A 20,741-nucleotide genomic window follows, 5' to 3' on the forward strand; every position below is an offset into this window, starting at 1 on the left:
ATTGTTATTTTCCGTACTGTAAAGAACCCTGAACCTCATTATTCACATAATAGTACCATTTCCATTAAAGAACAATATTGTCGAAGGAATCGCGTGGGAGTTTGACGCAATCCAGTTCTCGGTAAGTGCGGTATCGTGTAATCTAAACGGATCACGTCAAGCGACGGTACTCGGTGCTATAATGGCAAAACTCACCCGACGTATGCAACAGGCGAACAACGACATATCGCCTGTTCCAAAGTGCTTCGTCACAGCTGGCGCGATCGGTTCCGACAAAGTGCAGAGGAAGTCCTTTGATACGACGCCGGAAACGGAATACTAGAACGCGACGCGACGTCTTGTACTTTCATTCGCGCTTCCGTCAAATTGAAAGGTATATCCGCGATTTTTTCATGTATGTTGAATTCGCAAACTGGTACTCGAATTTAATATATACAAATTTAATTACGTCCAGACGGATCAGATAGCGCGTCCACTTCGGACCACTTGCTGAGCGGAACTTCAGCATGTAACGTGAAATACACATGCGTGTTCAAAGCGTTTTACGCTTGCGCAGATTTTCTGTCACTGTGACAGTTGTGGATGAAATAATTTTGTTATAGCTAATTATTCATTTTAAAACAAGTCAAGAAAATTAATATTTTCTATTATGCATATTGTCAGTGTTACGTCAAAAGAAGTCTAAAAGGGGCTGCAGCTTTGGTCCACACTTCTCAAGAGGAACCTCCTTCTGAGCCTCCCATTCATTGTCAAAAAATTTCAAATTTTGGTATCCACTATAATTCTGTACATTGTGGATCCAATTGCTATTGCAAAAATAAATTATGGTAATAATAGGCAAAAATAATTTTGCAATATATTCATGTATAAAAGTTATAAAAGTAATCAATTTCAGTAGATACAATAATAATTTATTTATTTAATTTATTTAAATTTATAAATCATGGGTCAATCTTTCTAGATGCGTTGCGAGTGCAGTGGTGCAAGTCAACGATCGGTGAGTCGCATGCTTTAAAGTTCCTCCGGCCTCCATCATGTCGTAGGACGAATGGTTATATTTTCTATTTCAGCATTAAATTGTTGCAATTATTATTTTCATAATTATTACTGAGATTACGATGTTAATAATTATGCGTTCTGTTTCAACATTTTAGTGTCGAAATTTTTATTTTCTCAATTGAAACTGAAATTATGATATTCATTATATTCTCTGTTTCAGCATTTTATTGTTTAAATTGTTGTTGTATGATTTCTTTTTAAGATCAGATTGTTAATTGTTTGTTTTCGATGTTGTATGATTTTAGGGTGGGTCACTCTCGTAGTCACCTCCACGTGGTGTGACCTGGTAATCGATATCGTCGTCTAAACATTTATCAAAAGATAGATTTCAGAAAACGATATCGAGCTGAGTACTACGATTCGGGAATATAAAGTAGTAATGTAAATTCTTTTGAGCAAACACATTTAAATCTACAATACATTCATTGAGTTCTTTATTTTTCTTAAATTACTATCACATATTAAACAATTGAAATATTCTGTTCCATTGTTTAAAATAGCAATAAACATTTTTAACTGTAATTCCTAGCACCGGAAGCGCTGTGAGTCACTGTCAATCGCAGTAGGTATAGTAGAATGTTACACAAATGGTTAATAGGTCGAAAAGAAAAGATAATATTGAAAGATTTATCTATTTTATACCTACTCTGTAATAGAATATCCTATTAGTTTCAGAATTATACAAAATTTGTTTATTTTATGAAAAAAGCACTTTCCTTTTTCTAGTTCTCCCGCTTCCGGGTAGATGGTACTGATAGTATCATTTTTAAATCGCGCATTCATACGAAAGGGTTCATACAATATGAAAGTACAACTTATCAAATGAATCTTTTCTCAGTAATATTCTTTACTTTTTTACTGTGATGTAAAATATATATTAGTTATAATGCTTTAATTACAAAGTAAGAATGAATTCAATATGTCTGATGATCTAACTTATAAAAGAATGTTTCCTTCTTAGAAACTGATTTATAATTGTTAGTAGTATTCGCTGCGTATACGAATGCATATTTCCACATATTGTCTTATGTAACAAGTGTCTACTGAATCATTTTCCACTTAAAATACCCACAGTAGAATATCATTAAATAAAAAAAACGTAGCTGCGATAAAAGATACCTTATTGCAAATAAAGTTCTATCGAAAAAATATCATTTATATTTACATATATTAAATTAGACGCGCGGAAGTGTTTTCTGGCGGTGAGGACCGTAACGAAAGGGTTAAGCGTACAGTACAACGAGTACGGTACACTATTGCATTCTCGAAAATTTCTCAGGACACGCGCGTATTCAAAACCGGTTTCACGATTTACGTTCTGGAATATCGGTAAAACCAAACCGTGTACTTTATCACCGAGTATTCATAGATATGTATAATCGTACACTATAATAAATCAAAGGTGCCCTACGAATATGAATCACTAACACGAATCTATAGGAATTTGAAATCAATTTTCTTCAAATTGATTTCTGTAATAAAAATTGTACGTCTATTACTGTCTTAAGTTAATTTCTATTAATTCACTTGGCAAGGCAGAAATTTTTCGAGGTTATCGGGTGAGGGATGGAAAGGTATGTGTAATGTACTCGTAAGCGAGCGTCAGGAACTGTTAGAATGGTGGAAAGAGAGGCAACGAGAAAAATACGTCGATAAAACTCAGGTGAACGCGGCACGGTGAACGTACGGAACCCCCATTTTGGAGACAAGTAGTTAGTCCCTCTCTCTTTACAACAGCTCAGGGACGGCTCGAGTCGACTATCTTTTCAATGAATTCTTAACCGGCTACGTTGGGCGCGTACTAATTATTTACTGCCGGGCATAACGGATCTTTTAAAAAATTCATTTCTTCGATATATACCGTTCAACCTGTTGCAATACGTCATTGTTACGTGTTTTCTTGATGTCATAAAAAAAATGCAGCATAAAACGAGTCAACATTAGTACCAGAGCAATTAAATTCAGATAGAGATTAATTATAATAATTCTTCATCTACTTTCCAATATCTGATTTTGTACCAAAAGCCAGGGAACAGGGGAATGAATATTTTATACATGGATGACAGTGAATGCCCTCATGCACTTCACCTTGATATTTGATAGTTTCTTCTTAAGTTTCACCTTGGATCGCGATATGTCATAGTGTACCTTGACTATTCAGAAATTCCCAGAGTAAAAGGTAAAACTGTGTAGCGACCTTAACACTATTAGGTGTGGCTTGGTACTAGACATTCATTAAATAGTATTTCAATTTGGGAATGGTAATCTGCTAATTGAGAAACTCGTAGCAATCACTTGACAACGCAACTTTTCTTATCTTATGAGTAATCATGTTTCAAATTGCGTTCATCTAATTTAAATAAATATTCTGTTCTTCCATCAAAAATAATTTTTAAAAAATTATTGATCTCGAGAATGAAAAGTTATATGAAATAAAGTTTTATTTTGTTCCCCTTAGAGTTACAAGACTTCCGGCTTCTACAGATCCTCTACCAATACTTAATTTTTATCGCTACTCATACGTTATCTTTTACAGTAACTTAGTATCTAATGGATATCAATGATCTTTATATTATATCTTAGAAATACGCAATTTTTTTAGATAATCACTTAATTCTGGTGCTCTCACCCCGATATCGGTACATTATATCGGCATATAAAGTTTCATACATTCCTTAAACTTCCAAGTTAGTAATCAATATGGCGTGATGATTTAATAAATCATTAGTTTTTTCAAACAAAATCGCTTTAGACGAGTAAGTACATTTCTCATTCAGATTAAAAAATGCCCAAGTATTGTTTATGCTATGCGGAGAGATCTGAAAGAGCGTGGATCGATAAAGCATCGAAATTACCAGTTACTTGATACGGTCCTGAGTGTAGTCTCACGGGCGAGGGCCTTTCAACTCGATCCGTATATCCACTATACAGTCTCTCGTAAGGTGTGGTTCACGGCGTTTCTGGTCAGAACTATGCTCGTCCGGAATCAACAAGTGCTCCTCGAGACTACGACGGGAAAACACTTGACCTAACCAAACTTATAGTGAACAGCTCTTTTTCTTATTCGCGATCTCCGTGTATACGGGAGAATTTGAAGCAGCCGCGCATAGGTGGCGAGAGACAGAAGATCAACGCGAGTCGAAACCAGAGCAACCAGTATAAAACTGTGCCGATTTAATCATCGCTAAAAAGGCGTCGTTGCAGTTTAGGATTTTGTGTCGCGTTCTGATGATCAACGATTTCGATGAATCATTGGTTTTTCTACGCTAAGTTACGCCAGTGACGCGCGTGTTTCTTTTCGACGGGATTAACAAAGATCGTGTGTGTACATGTATCGGAGCTCCGACTACACGTGACTTCGTTTCATCGCGTGTTATTTACGCTGGGAATAAATCGAGGATTTTATATCGACGGGACAATCGAACATGAAATATCGTGAGTACCGATTTCAAATTGCTACCTCGTCATTTTAAGTGAGAAAGAATAAACATTCGAATGTACTTTGGTTGATGTTAGTCCGTTCGCTGATTTTGATGCTGCAGTGAAAACGGATCTGTATAGCAAGACACATTATAATTCTATTAGAGTTTATTAAAATTTTTTTTTAACTTTTAATATTTAACTGTCGATAAAATAAAAATCAGTCGCTAAAATAAAATTGTTATGGTGAACGTAACTGTGCTTCATTCCATATTCTGTAACGCCTGCTTGAAAAACAAGTTTCCCGGTGCACCTGTCACCGACCAAAATGTTTTTCATGTTCATGCACGTGGCACAACGAATCGTTTTGTTTCAGAGGATGAATTATATGCTAAATTTTAACGCAAAATCGATCATTAACGTGTAACATTTAGTATAATTAAAACAGTATGCGTTGGGGCAATAGTTTAGAAAGCGTGGACGATTCAACATACTTTCTTCATCTAATCGTTTCATAATCGGTTATCGAGAAATAGTGTATCGAATAGAATGAAACCGAATCTTTAATTTTTTACCGAAACATTTGGAAATTATAGTTTCATTTGGAAAGTAGCATTCATTTATTATATAGAATTGAAAATATTCGAAAAATAATTTCAAATCGAAAATCGATTATCGATAATGTCAATGGTATTCGATTAGTGAGGCGGGAAATTTGAATGAAATTAATGAAATAAGTACAACTGCACATTCCAGAAATCTTTTGAAATATTTTGAATTATATTTTCTTACTTGTTAGTAAATAGATTCTCATTAGCATTTTAGTTCGTTTACGTAAGAAATTAGTTTGCAACGTGACGCGTCAACTTAAGAATTTCGAAACAATGTTCGACAAGGAATTTCTAGGACAGAGGTGCATGGTATATATATATATAAACTAGCAATAAAATAACTAGATAACATTGCGGTGGAATTCTAGGTACAGTGTTCAGTAAAGAATTTATAGGGCAAGAGAGTAACGTTACTATAGTGATATGTTCACCAAACACAGGGCATACTGTTCGATTGTATTAGAAAAACCTTTCAGCGAGATTTCATAGTTTTCTATTTTTTTAAAACATTTAAACTCTATGTTGAAAATTTTTTATATTTCACTAATTATTTATTTTTAAAAAATTTTACTTTACACTTGAAACTATCCTATTACTTTCACTTCATGTAAAACGTGAATTTACATTACCAATGTAAATTCACATTATCATAGAATTGCAAATTCCACATGATTATCGCTTCCTGAATATAATACAAGGTTAATACTATTCAACGAATTGTTGAACTATTTAATTGTTGAAGAAATTGTTGTTCGTTATTGAACCAATGCAATTAATCATTGATTACGATAATGTCTGAACCCCTTGATATAAGATATTAAATATAAAGATCGGTGAACGCTAAAGTAAAAATGTAATACCATAATCCGTTCTTGTAATCCTCTCGTCATATATGAATTTTTATATATTATAGAAGTGAGTTAAAATTAATCCTTGGAAGACAGATCTTCTGGGACTGATATGGTACATGGATACATAATCATTTTGATTTATAACTAAAGCATTATTATACACACAGGGTATTGAAGGCTGAATTGTGTAGAAAATTAAAAATATTTGATTTTCTGCACGAGCTATGATAGTCAGTTTTTAAGAATTTTGTAAATTATTTAATAACTGCTAATTACCTTTATTTTGCCAATTATTTTTATCTCTTATTTTGAACCACCCCTGTGTGGAATTTGTATGCAATACTTTGTTGGACAGTATTTAAAATTAGAAGAAAGATAAACAGTGCATAATGTTACATTATTTGCACAAGTGACGCGTAATGTGAGGCAGCCTGTCTGACTCATATACTTTTCCATCATGTATAATTCATGTGTGGGTGCATGATTGTATTCTTGAAACGATAGATAAAACCGTACATCATCTTCACAGTTTTATATCTGGGCACGCCACGTGGTCGAAAATATTTGAAAATTGTGATTCACGTTTGTTGCGCAAGTACATCTTTATCTTTTATTTCGTTTTGATAAAATTATCAAAAAGCAAAAATTCTTTAGTGAAGCTGTTATATAATCTTTTTAGACATTGAAGAAAATTTAAAATGTTTTAATTACAAATATTCTTCAAATATCACGAAAGCGGAACATAAAGAAAATTAATAATTTTAATACTTTCACTCATGAAAGTACTATTTTTGTGTAATAGATAAATAAATGGTATATAAATCCATAAATTTATAGAAACTTGTAAGTGCATTTTAATTAAAACAAAAATTTTCAAATATCACAAGAGTGAAAGAAAAATAAACCAATCTGTTGATATACTTTCTCTTAGGAAAGTACCATTTCGTTCTCATTAGAAATCTTTTTTCTGTCGTTCTACATCAAACGAAAGTACATTTTGTCGAATTACGATGCACTTTTATAGTAGCGTTATTATTGTATATACAGTTTCTATCGTCGAGATTCGTAGATCGGTGCGTGAGTCGGTACCAATGGAGAACAAACCGCAGAAAGCCTTGTGCCCGTTTCTTCAAACAATACTGTAATGATACATGATAATAGCCGACGAAGCGTGATTACCGTGCTTCTTAATTCTTCATCTGTCATTCAACGCTGCTTCTTTTTTTTCTTTTTTAATGAATGGATTTTTATTCCCTGGCTTCATTATCGCGGCGAACACCGGTGAAAGAAATAAAGTCCCCGTTTTGAGGCTATTGTATGCTGTTTACATTGTTACTTTATTAACGTTATTTTAGAATTGATGTTATCCTTTGCATCATATTTAACATTGTTTTAACATTTCTTGCATTGTAATTGGATTGTTTGTTTAATATATCGATTACTGGGCTGAAAATTCTAAATTAGAAAAATTAATAATTAATATTTTTAATAATCATTGTCGCATCAAGTAACCAGTAATTTAATTTTGAAAAAAAACTGAAGCGTTTGATTAGAAAAAAATGAATCATTAATATCCTTAATAGTCCGTATTATCGCATTCCGTATCACGATTGAAATATTTAGCACCTCGATTCAGTGTTAAATTAATTGCATCATGTTATAGGATGTAATTAGCGAATTATAACAAATTAGAGTCGACTGTCGGGATCAGTTATGTAAAAAAATTGAATCTACTCAAATATGAAGTCCATGGGAATGATATTAATAATCTAAAGTAACAAATTGAATGATTAAATTAAAGAAGAAATTAATCTTTAATATCCTTAATGGTGCTTGTTATTGTGTGCGTTATTAAGTATGGCTGTTTCTACTGTGCCAGTCAACGTGTTAATTAATGAAGACTTCAATCGCTTTAATAGCTTGAGTGGTAGATCGGGATCTTTTAAAATAATTCAGTTCTTTTAATGAATATCAGGGGTAGATTAATATTATAATATTGATAAGAAGTTAGAAATACTTGTTAATGAGTATGATTAATTGTTAAAATATTTTATTAAAAAGTGAAAATTACATGTATTGAATATTGTCAAATATGCATTGTGAGGAGTAATTAAATAATTAATCATTCCTGCATTAATTATTAAAATATTTATTTTACCAATAATATAAATTTGATAATATTGGACGATTATCATTAATTACCTAATTGCTCCATAATTTTATTTTTATTTTTAAAGTTAAATAATAACTGCTGACGTACTAAATAACCAAGGCATCATGCGAACCTAGTATTATTGGAAATGTAAAATCGTGAGTACTCATGCACGCAATGTTTCGCAACAATCGCAGCTTCATTTTTCCCTCGACAAGCATATAATATGCGAATATTCTTTCATCGCAAATATTAAAAATAACAATACAAAGACCTACATTCATAGCTTTGTATTTATTACAATGACAAAGGGAAAAGGACTTCATTCTGTAGTGAACCTTTTTTCCTGATTATTATAAATTGAAGTACAGAATGAATGGTTAAATGCAGGGCTTTGAAAAATATACGAATCGTGTTTAATTAAATTGATAGAGATGCTCAAAGTAACAATATCTCTTTAGAATTCAACTGAATATTGAGTTAAGTAATGTTTGCACGTAGCCTTAGAGATTTCTCTTTGGTTTCACTTTATGGAGATTGGTTCGTTCAGATATTAGCTTTTGCTATGCACTTTTAAAATATTCTTTAAGAAATTAAAAAAATTATAAAACAGCAATCAAAGAGGCGAAATTATATTCCTTTTCAAAATTAAAATACAACTTATGGGACATTGGGTTAAATATTAAATAAAACATCCATCATCTTAATTTATTAAGAAATAAATGTCTTTTTTTAAAAAGTATTTTCCTGTAGCAAGTTCGTAACAATGTGTACATTAAAAACCAATCAAACAGTACTGATACTATCAGCAAACACAGCTGGCACGAAATTTCACGCAAACACAGATTCGAAGTAAACGTTCGATCAACGTTGCAAAGCAACTGCATGAATACACGATTGTTCGTAAGCGAATGTAAAAAAAAAAAATACGTGTATAACCGTTAGCGTACGTTAAACTGTTTCTCTATTCACGACAATTCAACTCACGTGCAGCGTACAGTGAATGACTTAGTAGACAAGTTGTGTGCAACCCACGCATGAAAGACTCCTCAGACTTTCACCCATCTTACTTGGACGACCCACCTGGATTTCTTTGCTTGCACATCATTTCTAAAACGCCTCTTCTATTATTATGTAATTGATTCGTTCATTGTTATTGAGAAACAGGTACAAATTGCATGATCTTTCATGTCAACCCCTTCACTATCTTCGTTCATGTACTTTAGAAAGAGAATTCTCAAAACTTTCAGCGTGTACCTCATTATCACTTTATTAGCTGAATATAAATTATTTCTAACGTTACTAAACAATTTTTATAGAAATTTTCCAACACATTTTATAACACAAAACGGTTGGTAGCAAGGGTATTAATGTTATTGACACTAATAACGTTCAATACCCGAGGTCGGGTTATAGAGACAGCAAGAAATCGTGGTTAATTTAGAACGGTGACTAATGCACAGACTTTCAACGTTAAATTGTTCAATGAACACGGATGACGTATACGGAAAAGCAGCATGGAACGAAGTAGAAGCTGCGAATTCTTGAGCTGTTACAAAGTATAGCTCGTTCCATTATACATGTAGAGATGTTCCGGGAATTGGAGCGATATCCTTGTACGCGGTATCTTCTTCGCAATTATTCCACCGCAAAGGGTAGATAAAAAGCAGATTGATTAAATACGTGTCCGTCTCGTATAAGGACTGATCGTCGGCGGGATTCTTTCTTGTAAACTAGCCTTGCAAGTTTGTCGCGACTAGAGAGCTCTTTGTTACTTCGTTCCTTTATAGTCGGTTTCTCAAAGCTTTTATAAGATTAAAAGTAAAAAAATTTGAGAATTTTTAGAACTCGGAAAATTTGGAGAATTCCTCTATTTTTGGGAGCTTGGTTAATTGAAAAATTCTTAATTAAAATTCCCCAGATTCTATAATTTCGACGAATTCTTTCTCTTCGAACGTCAACAACAAAATAAAATTGATTTGTTGCAGAAATGAAAGAAACACTTGTAATTTTCCTAAGCGTTCTCTTCGCGAGGACGCTCGGTCTGCCAGGAGGAGCACCACCGAACTCATGCCAGGATCTAACACCTCGTCATCCTGGGACCTCGAAGCAGAACGCTCACCCAGCTCCTTATCAAGTTTTACCAGCTGCGGGACAGGGTAGAGTCCGTTTGATTTTAGGAAGTCCTCATGGTCTCGCCTACGAGGGTTTCATGATAGTCGCACGTGACGCGGATACTGGTGAATTTGTTGGCGAGTTTGCAAACTTGCCCGACTCGGCGAGGACCATCGAGTGCACGCAGGGTGTAAAAGTAAGGGTGAATCACTTTTGCAAGGAAAATTATTTTCTTGCAAATTATGAACTAGGAATAGTATTACAAAATAAGCCATTCATTTGCGAAGTCAATTAACTCCAAAAAACAAAAAATGGAAAAATTGATGAAATATACAAAATTAAGAATTCTTAATTTTACTTATAAAGTTACAAAACAGCTTGTGTGTTAAGAAAAAAAATTGAACATTTCGACCAAATACTCGTATTTAATTACAAAGTCCATTTTAGCTAATATTCTCGATAAGATCTTTTTTTAATCAGAATTAGACATTTCAAGTACGATGTGATTCACGTGCCATTCGTTTTCTGAAGGTCGTTAAATAATATAATGGTTAATACGTGTCGATAAAAATACATTTTTTTACTCTATCTTTTGTTAAGAACGCTGTGACTCACACGAATACCAGTAAGAAGCATAACCTCGAGTTTGATTGGGAAGCACCTGTGGATTATGAGGGTACCATAGTTTTCAAGTGAGTACATTTCTTTATTATTTGTTTAGGAAATTTGTGGAATTATTATATTTGAATAAAAACGTGCTTACTCTGCTTTGATGCAACGGTACACACAAGTAAATGCAGCATGACGATACGGTTGTTGGGCGTGCAAAGGGAATAACTCATTGGAATGCGGAAGCAAGGTGAATCGAGTCACGAAAATCAAGCGTTGCTGTACTTTCACATTAAATCCTCTCATAATTCATATTAAACGTCACGATCCGGTGATTCTGAAAGGTCTTTATAATCACATAGTTGCAATATTATTTTCGCTTCTCGGTACTACTAATTAAACACCGATTAAAAATCAAATTAACATCATGTTGGCATTAATTAGTCATATGAATTAGACATTAAATCCTGTGGCACGAAAATGTAATTTTTTCGATATCGAGAAATTTATAGAAAGTGAATTATAATAATTTGATTTTTGTCAAAATGTAGTTGGAGTATAGATGACTTTGAATTGTGATTTTAAGTAAGCAAATGTATCAACATACTTCTGTCTCTGATTGTATTATCAAACTTATATTTACCATAGAAGATAATAATTCCTATTTCTATTTGCCTGGCATAAGATAAATAAGTTGTTACTAGAATGTAGTAGATTCAAGTATAAGTAAAGAGTAAATTGACATAGGCTTATAAGTTAGGTAGTCAGATTTAGTACATGATTTCCTGTTGTGATAATAAGTATTACAACTTATGTACAAAACATCGTTCTGAGATTATCATGTTTATTTTATTGCTTCTAATTATCATTTCACCCACTTCCTATTTCTGAACATTTTTAAACTGCAGAAGATATCAATTTAAAAATGAATTATTAAAAATTTGAAAGAGCAACCTTTTAATGTAGATGCTGCTCAAATTTCTACATTCGGGTTACTACTACGATTTAAAATTTCTTCTCTTTAATTTTCAATTTAATCCAATGAAATTAGGTCATCGTTGATTCTTCTATAAATCAACGTCTTAAGATCCTTATGAATTAATTTCTTTTGCCATTTCGAATGATTAATACAACTTTAATGATATTAAAAACCTTTTTCCTTTCTTTCTTCATTTTTTAATTAGGTAACTGAATGAAATTAGGTCACTAATGACTCCGGCTATAAATGAATGTATTTTTCTTTAGCAATTGCAAATATCTAATATAAAATTATGTGAAACAGCCAACTTGTCAAATTAAAGACATCCATCACGATATTTCCACGAACCGGTCGCAATTAGGACAACTAATTAAACGTTCATTTTCCATAGGGAAACTCGGTCTTGGGAGCAAAGTGTGCGCCTAGTAAAAGCACGTGATACCACACAGCAGGCTTCTGTTCGCATATGAATTACGATTAGAAACGAACGCGTGGCACGGTTTAACCGTGTCTCGTGTATGGAATACAATATAAACGCGGCATAACGGTGCGAGAAACGGCCGGGACATTCGTTATAAACTTTTCCGCTTGTAATCGGTGTCACCGGTTATTCCTGAACGGTCAATTAATGCGGCACACCCAGCTCCATTAAAACTTGCACGAATTAATGCCGACCGTAATAAATTAACCGTGATTTTCGACCGCGAATTCTTTCGTTCGATGGAAACTATCGATGCGAATTTTTCAACATCAACTTCTAACTGTTACTCGTTCTCAACGTTGTATTATCCTGCTGTGTTCCCACGCCTGCACTGTAACTTATTACATCACGATGACCCGGAACGTTGTAATTTATACGCTTATCTTTTCAGATGAGGAATTATGGATCAGTGTTTCCTTTCCTTTTTTTTATTTGATTTTTGTTGGAATTATTGGAGTGAACTTGTATCCTATTGCAGTGGCGCAACTATAATTTGTTGGTATTTATTAAAAAATGGGGTTAATTTATGCTTGTGCCCCTGATAAGATATTATCAGTACTGATGAGCGAATAAATATTCAATACAAAGTAAAAGGATGAAACACTAGAAGGAAATTCTTATGAAATATATGTCTGATTCCTTGCACGGCCGTACCTGTTACGGAGTGATTGATATATCGAGGATTTAGCGTGTCAGCAACTAACAAATGACTCGTAGATGGATATGTCTTGTTACGGATTACTTCTGTCACTATTTGACCATCATCCCAAACAGTTGCTATGAAAAATGTGTTGCGTGGTCCGTGTTCTAAACACCAAGACGTTTCAATTGAAGAAATTCAATTTGCAATTTAATAATATGTTAGTAAAAGATTTGTATCTCTAGTTGTATAATTATACTTTAATAGGGAGGAAGATAGGGAGCAAGATAAATTAAGTCCTCTTTATTCATTTTGTATTACACCTAAGAGAGGAAAAGAGTGTTTTTCAGGGTGCAAAATGATTTAATTAGTAGCATTTTTTCAATGAAATCTGAAAGGATTATTAGTCCATTAGCTACAATTCTCTTCAGTTTTTAACGATTGTATCAACATCGTTCCTCACGTGTCAGTGATTCTCGCATTTCTGAAATACTCTCGTTTCCCTTTCACTGACCAGACGAAACCGTGCATCTCGCCGATTTACTGATCTTCCGTTTCTTTTTCTTGGCGTAGGTCCACGTTCGCACAGGATTACAGCACGTACTGGGTCGGTGTCGAATCGCCAAGAGTTAACGTTCGCAAGCGATCCATCGACGTGTTGACCTCGTCTACGCCGATCACCACGTTACGAACAAGCACACCGCCCTATTACAGCCCGACCGTCGATTACGAGGTAAGCATTCTCTTCCTCGACTTCATGATCACCAGGCAAAACGTGTTTTTCACACCCAATAATCATCGGAAAGATTCGATGATCAGGTGCTCTTTTTGTCGAGGGAAGAGAAATCGAAGTTTGCTATCGAATTTGATGTATTTTAACGAGCACTGTGGACGTAACTGGGATTTTTTCTAGGATGGGTCATAACTTAGAAATTCTGAAATTTTTAAATTTTACACGAATAAAAGATTTTTTAGAAATTTTGTTTCCTTTCGTAGGAGATTCCTTTATCAAGGAACTTGATGGTAGAATGATTAATAATGATCGTCAGGTAATTAATGATACGTTTTTCCTAGGAGTGGAACGTATTGATAAACGATCTAGGTTGAACTATTATTTTTCTAATCAAAAGTAAAATCATGTTTCGATGAATATCCTTATTAAGATTCACGAATGTATTATGCATGCATATATGCGTAGACTAGTTAACTATACCAGGCGAAATGCATAATTTCTACGATAGGATGGTAATTCACTTTCGTGAATCATGGTCAATGATGTTTACCGTCACCAGATTTGATCCTTGTCGCATTAGTAAGCATGGCCAACCCTTTGAATTCATAGTAATTATTTTACTAATTTCAAAAAAGAAAGAATAATCTCGCGGTTGATAATGAGAACACGTGTTCATCTGATCTTTATTCAACGAGTAATTAGAATAATTGTCAGTCTAATTACGGCGGTCAGTACATGATTCTCTTCGACGATGCAACGAAACGGGCGAGCTTACTTAATGAAAATAAAAAGCTTGGAAATGTATGTAGCAGCGGTTAATGACCGGCAACACTTACTCCACACCAATTATTCTGTTTTCCGAGCTGTGTCTAAGTTGAAGGCCGGTCATGCTACTTTAGATTTTTAAACCTATGTTCTGTTTATGAACAAACTTGTAATTAAACACTGCAATTAAGTAATCAGTTGATTTATATTCGATATACCTATAATTATAGAAGGTACTATATTATTAAAATATTAGGTGTACAAATTAATTCAGTGTCGTTAGTATTAATTCTTCTTAATTACTATTTTACCAAACTGAAGTATTTTATTGAAAAATTAATTTCTAATTATTTAATTCATAGTAAAATTAAAATTTTTAATTGTAACTCTAGTGTCTGACTACACACGACCCTATTTCTACTACGTCGGTCGACGCGTTAACGAACGACAAATGACAAGATACGGGTCAAGTGATTTTTTGCGTGTCGTCCTCGTTACCGGTCTACTTTCGAAACGAGATCGTCGTGAGAAAAGGCGAATGAATCAGCCTGTTTCTCGGTTGGGAACATTATCGATGAGTTTCCAGACTGTAGGTCTGCAGCTACCCCATTAGCTGCTCACCATGCAGTTTCTATACACATATATATGTATATTACGAAACAGCATTCGTTTATATTTTGGATGAAAATAAATCTTCTAAGAATCTGTTGAAAGTTTGCCCCCTCCTCCTGATTCACGACTTGCGATAAATGGATGTTGTTTGATGGATGAGTTTTGTATTAACATTTATAGTATAGCAACTTCCATTGTTTCATTTTCGATTAAGTTACCGTGCGAGATATTTAAATTTCTCGATATATAAGACATTTTGATTTATGGAATCTTATGGTCCTCATTATTATACAATGCAAACATTTAAATTTTAAATTTTCAATATTCCTCTTGTTTAGCCGTTTGATGCGGAGGATCCTTTGTACACCGGATGTGGCACAACGAAGAATTGTTTTGGCACACCGGAGAAATGTGTGGACACGAAAAATTGTGTCGCAGTGGTCGCAATTCTCGTTCGTGGCGAACGATATCTCTTCGAGCTTCAAGCACGCGGCAGTAAATATGTCGCTGTTGGTTTATCGGATGACAGTAAAATGGTAATTCTGTGATTTTTTGTATTTCAATCAAAATTTCTCATCAGTGAACTAATATATATATATATAGAAAATTTGCAACGTGATGTAACAAGGAGTTAATAATTTGAATGAATAAAGGTTTACTTGATTAATCATTTGTTGCACAGGGTGACGACAGCGTGGTAGAATGTACGAACGAAGAAGGAGAAATTGGATTGCATATGTCTTGGAACTCTGGAAAGACTAATATACGGCAACCCATGGTTCGTATACCATTATACATGCTCGTAAGAGAATGTTAAAACACTCTCTCCAACTGAATATTAAATTCAACCGTACGATGTAATGAGCTGTTTAAGTAACGAGTTTCATTCGTTTATTATTCGAAGCTTCACGAATGCAAAGTTGATGAAGCTACTTATATCGTGCAAGCTGAACCGGTTGAATATTTAGGATTTCATTAAAATTTCAATTCGATAGAGCTTTGCTACGGTAGCAGTAGTCAGAAATACAAAAATAAATTATTCGTTTATTATTAGTTCTCAGATATCCACAATTTCAATTTAATTCCTTTTAATAATGATTTCATTAATCCTTCGCAGTAACACAACCAGGCGTGAAAAGGGTCGGTGGACTTCCTTATTGTAATATTGCTCTATTTTTAATTTCTTTTACAGCAAGAAGGTGCTGTTCAAATGGAGTCCAGTTCTATCAAGGATGACGTGATTTCCTGTAAATTCTGGCGAGAGAAGACTACGGTTGTTCAGGGTCGCGAATTCGACCTGGTCAATAAACCGTACAATCTTCTTTTAGCTGCGGGCAAAGCTTTAAGGAGTACGTAATTAGCAGTTTTCTCTTTGTCTTAAAAACTTGAAACGTTGTAATGTGGAAGACAAAAATTATAATCTTGAATAGGGGGATCATAGAATACTTTTTTCCATTTTTCCCAATGTGCCATAGTACCTTTTACAAATTACTTATTACAAGATTTTTAATTAATCCTATGACTTTATTCTGCTTTGAGAGAGCATAAAATTTTTGTTGGTCAAAAAAAATTTTCATTACTGTTCAGAAGGCTGTAACTTCCTCACAGGCTTTTCCACCGAGGAGGGAAAGAACAAAGCTCTAAAAACTCGGAACAATAAAGTTCAGTGTTCCTCGCGGGGATGCACTCCACGCTACCAAGCACATATCCACCATAAAACTAAACCTTCAAACTCAAAAACAGCTGCGTATCACGAGTTGGTCGCGAACCTCGTAAACCTTTGTCAGCTTCTAATAAATACTCTCTCGTAACAGTAGCTTCTTCTTTCTCAAGTTTTTCGTTCAACGAAGCCTCTATTCCCTGAGCTTGTTAAAAAAGGGAAACTTCCAGTTTTTTTATTGAATTGGGGCTCCCTAAACTCTAAGACTCAACAATACCTCTACTGAGAAAGTACTAAAAAATATTATTTTATTTTCCAAATCTTTAGATAATGGCGTTGGTTTCCATGATGTAGTTTACGCCGCGACTGGTGGTGCAAAATTATTAGCCGACGTTGGAGCTTTCACAACAGCCAGCAACATCCTAATTCGTGTACACGGCGCCTTGATGCTGGCGTCGTGGATCGGTACAGCGTCCATCGGTATCCTTCTCGCTAGATACTACAGGCAAACATGGGTTGGCTCACAATTATGTGGAAAGGATCAATGGTTCGCTGTAAGTGTTCATTTTTTTATGGTTTAAATCAGACACATTACCTATGGAATGACCTAATATAATGTCTGTACGAGGGTCAACGGTGGCAATATGATAACGTCACAGAGTACCTTCTCTCTTTCAGAATTAACAGGGATCGTAATTTAAAGTGGACACGTTAATCGTTCCGAGTAATCAGATTTTAATTGACGGACACAGGGGAAAAACGGCCCTCGCGAGTAATGTGTGTTTTATATCAAACACCGTTTCACGATAAACGTTTTTTGGTAATTAATAAATTGTTTGTCGATCGAATACACCTTGTTCTATTTATTTGTGCAGGATGAGAGATGAAAGACATCTCATTTGAATAACTTGATTATTTTCGTGAGGGGCTATTTTTTCCCTTACATTTTCATTCGATGACATTTGTTAATTTAATTTAATTTGATTGTTTAAGGTCGCATACACCTCGTGGTTATTAGCGACCACATTTGTGGGTAGTCAAACTATTAGGTAGCTATAGTGAGTTGTACGGTTCAATGTCTTTTAGAAAATTCACTACATTTTTACACTGGTTGTGGCTGTTAAGCAGGATGCGAACTTCATTCAATGCATGATATATTTTTTCAAATTATATAACAATTTATTTCTAAGATCAGGTTCGTATCTATTGCATTTGAAAGGAGGTAACAGGGTTAATTAAATGCTCTTTGATAGTTTCTTTTGAATATGAAAGAGCAAAGGGTACTCGAAGATTCTTTTCTTTTTTATTTAAATTAAATCCCAAGGCACGTGAACAGATTTCCTTCTCGTACAGATAATTACCGTTTTAACTTTCACGCGGAAGGCGGAATTTCTTTTCGAGTACAGTACACTTGACGCGGTTGAAAAGCTCGAGAGCTTGAACGTAACGGACGAACGCTTAAACTTGGCCGATGTCCAAGGATAATATTGAACTTATCTTAGACGGTTGAAGGATACTTATTAACTCTTGAGTGTTATTTAACTTTCGCCTCGGGCGTCCACATATTATAACAACGATATCCTTATCTATCATTTGCAGCAACGTTTGTTTCATTTTACATTCATTAAAAGTTTGGCCAACGACAAAATTAATTACTTATTTTAATTATAATTTGTCAATTGACAATTCTGCACGTAGGTCGTCAAAGTGTTGAATTTTCTGTATTAGATGTTTGTTATTTTTTTGTTCATTCAAGTGGCACAGATTCTTTATGATACTAACGTGGTCGATGACGATCGCTGCGTTCGTGATAATATTCGTCGAATTGGGTGAATGGAGCTCCGAGGTAATACACGCGTCCCTTGGATTAGCCACGACGATCTTAGCTTTTGTTCAACCGTTTATGGCAGCCTTGAGACCTCATCCTGGAGCACCGCGAAGACCTCTTTTCAATTGGGCACACTGGTTCGTTGGAAATGCAGCGCAGATTTGCGGCAGTAAGTTTCACCTCGTCTGTTTAATATTTTTCTTTTTCGTTCGCCATGGTTAGCCGCTGCATTGAAATTCCTTTCACAGTAATCGCAATTTTCTTCGCGGTCCGGTTGAATAAGGCCAAACTCCCGGAATGGGTCGACTGGATTCTGGTCGCCTACGTTGTATTCCATATCCTCACTCATCTTGTACTCACGGTAAGAATTACACTTTCGTATTTAGAATTCTTCTACACGTTTAAGTTCCTTATAGAAAGTCTTGTGAGATCCTTTTCTTGTCTTCTTTTAAGAAAATTGTAGAAAGTTTAAGATTCTAAATTCAGACGGTTTCCATTTTCACTTTGCAATTGGTATTATAACAAAGACAAGCGATGTATGTTACAGTTTGTCGGTTGTGCATCTGATAGACAAGCTAGTCAGAGGGTGAATTCATTTCCAATGAAAGACATGCATTCACGAGGTTCAATGGTCCATCCGGATGCAAGACAGGATGCGCCCGTAAGTTTCTTGTTAATAAGAATGGTTGCGATGCGAATGGAATCTAAAAGATCCCGTCTCATTTAATATTCTTGTTCAATAGCACGCTGGAATCAGGAAATCCATCTTCGGCATCTATTTCGTGGTGATTGTCTTATTCACTGCGGCTCTCATTGTTATCACTGTATTGGCACCGATAGAGGACACGTGGGTCACTTTTACGAATACCATAAAAAGTTATTAAGCTCTTCAAAATCTATGGGATTTTTCAATCGTTCAACACCTCTGTCATACGACGAATTATTATCGTCGCGATAAAGTTTGGAACTGTTTCGTACTCGGTACGGTAGGTATATTCTCAAGTGACTGTTTATATGTAAATGAGTCTTCAATCGACACAAGTGATGGTTTACAGGAAACCATGGTTAAAACGTGAATTGTACGACAATATCGTTTGACGTATCAAAGTTTGGATAACAGTTTGGAACTGACGATAATAGAAATTGAAACGAACGGTATTATCGTATAATAAACGGCAACAAACATAAGACATTGGTTTGATCATTTTCTTCCTTTGCAGCTGGTTGCTTTATATTGGATTGGTCCATCGTTTCTAATGTGAAAACTTAAGATTTTTTTACAATATAGCTAACCTGAGTACAATAGATAATGTGAGAAATAGTTCATAGTAAAACGGTTCAATTTATAGACCAACCTAACGTGTACTCATATTTTTAAAGTTCTTGCTGTTGTTAGACTGACTTTAATCGTTTTTAATTCGAATAGACGAATTACAAATGTACAAACACCCGTCCAGAACAGGATTACGACTTAACCACGAGATATATATTATACATTTACAAACATAAGGAAGGCATTAATTTGTTCGATAGTGCTTGTTGTTAGAATCCTTTCATTTTTCTAAGGTGCTCTTACATTTAAATCCACATTTCTTTCCAATAAGATATACGTTGAATTTCTATTTATGATATAACGTTTACAGTATTAGCTTTTATAACGTATTTTTGATTTTTACGATTGTTTTAAGATTTATTTTGTATTACCAATAGGTGTTTCTTCTATATATGAATGCGAACAGGAGTTTGCACAAGTATTAAGAACTGCGCTTAATTAATCGGTATAATTATGTTTTTTCCATATGTTATTGTTAATGAATAAAACAGAATCGCACATTTGCGCAGAGGAGATAATATAATTCAGTGAGACTATTTTTTTAATTTAAATTTGCGCATAAACGGAATATGAATTATAATACTGTATGTATTTGGATATATACAAAAATATCACTCTGACAATTTTTCTCATGGCGTGTAATAATTTGTTTCCTTTTTCTATTCCATTAGAGGAGACTGGAATTACTTTTTCAATAATTTTGAGAATGCACGAATCACGAATTTCCAAAATTAGTACAATTTGTGGATCAAGCATAAGAAAGAATTTTCTACTGTAGCTATAATAATTTTATTTCCTGGTTCAGAGCTTTCTATAGCAACGGATTATCCGTTTATCGTTAAGGCCCTATAGAGAATGGAGCGATGGTTGAACTCGATTAACTGCAAGAGGCC

General features: G+C 34.3%; 2 protein-coding genes across 5 annotated transcripts in view; one reads left to right on the forward strand and one right to left on the reverse strand.

Annotated features, from left to right (window-relative positions):
* Window positions 1–4,002, reverse strand: part of LOC114877550 — an 8,844-nt gene extending 4,842 nt beyond the window's left edge. Inside the window, exon 1 of one of the 2 annotated variants that reach the window (XM_029190247.2) lies at window positions 3,915–4,002. Coding sequence is in view for 1 of the 2 variants with exons in the window: in XM_029190246.2 (XP_029046079.1) it covers window positions 196–225 (30 nt within the window). In the remaining variant the exon portion in view is untranslated. Of the gene's footprint in view, window positions 1–195; window positions 489–3,914 lie in introns of those variants that run through there. The other variant, XM_029190246.2, reaches the window with a different exon arrangement.
* On the forward strand, window positions 3,693–20,480 carry LOC114877547 (putative ferric-chelate reductase 1 homolog). 3 transcript variants are annotated; one of them, XM_029190241.2, is made up of 12 exons: window positions 3,693–3,815; window positions 10,082–10,404; window positions 10,809–10,900; window positions 13,491–13,650; window positions 15,366–15,563; window positions 15,710–15,805; window positions 16,220–16,376; window positions 17,015–17,241; window positions 18,444–18,684; window positions 18,764–18,876; window positions 19,063–19,176; window positions 19,259–20,480. In XM_029190241.2, exons 2-12 carry the CDS (start codon window positions 10,084–10,086, stop codon window positions 19,397–19,399), a joined length of 1,860 nt encoding a protein of 619 aa, XP_029046074.1. In that variant the 5' UTR covers window positions 3,693–3,815; window positions 10,082–10,083; the 3' UTR covers window positions 19,400–20,480. The 3 variants fall into 3 exon arrangements, with proteins under 3 accessions (XP_029046074.1, XP_029046073.1, XP_046144966.1); XM_029190240.2 differs by lacking the exon at window positions 3,693–3,815 and adding an exon at window positions 4,407–4,494; XM_046289010.1 differs by lacking the exon at window positions 3,693–3,815 and adding an exon at window positions 8,928–9,227.
* Window positions 20,481–20,741: the final 261 nt, after the last annotated feature.

The sequence above is a fragment of the Osmia bicornis genome, chromosome 15 (genome assembly GCF_907164935.1).
Source record: "Osmia bicornis bicornis chromosome 15, iOsmBic2.1, whole genome shotgun sequence".
Taxonomy (NCBI): Eukaryota; Metazoa; Arthropoda; class Insecta; order Hymenoptera; family Megachilidae; genus Osmia; species Osmia bicornis.

Bases quoted from the DNA above. Each gene is read 5' to 3' on its own strand.
- LOC114877547 (XM_029190240.2), top strand. The intron at 15,564-15,709 runs GTAATTCTGTGA...TTTGTTGCACAG, and splicing joins TATCGGATGACAGTAAAATG to GGTGACGACAGCGTGGTAGA. The intron at 18,877-19,062 runs GTAAGAATTACA...TGTATGTTACAG, and splicing joins TCACTCATCTTGTACTCACG to TTTGTCGGTTGTGCATCTGA.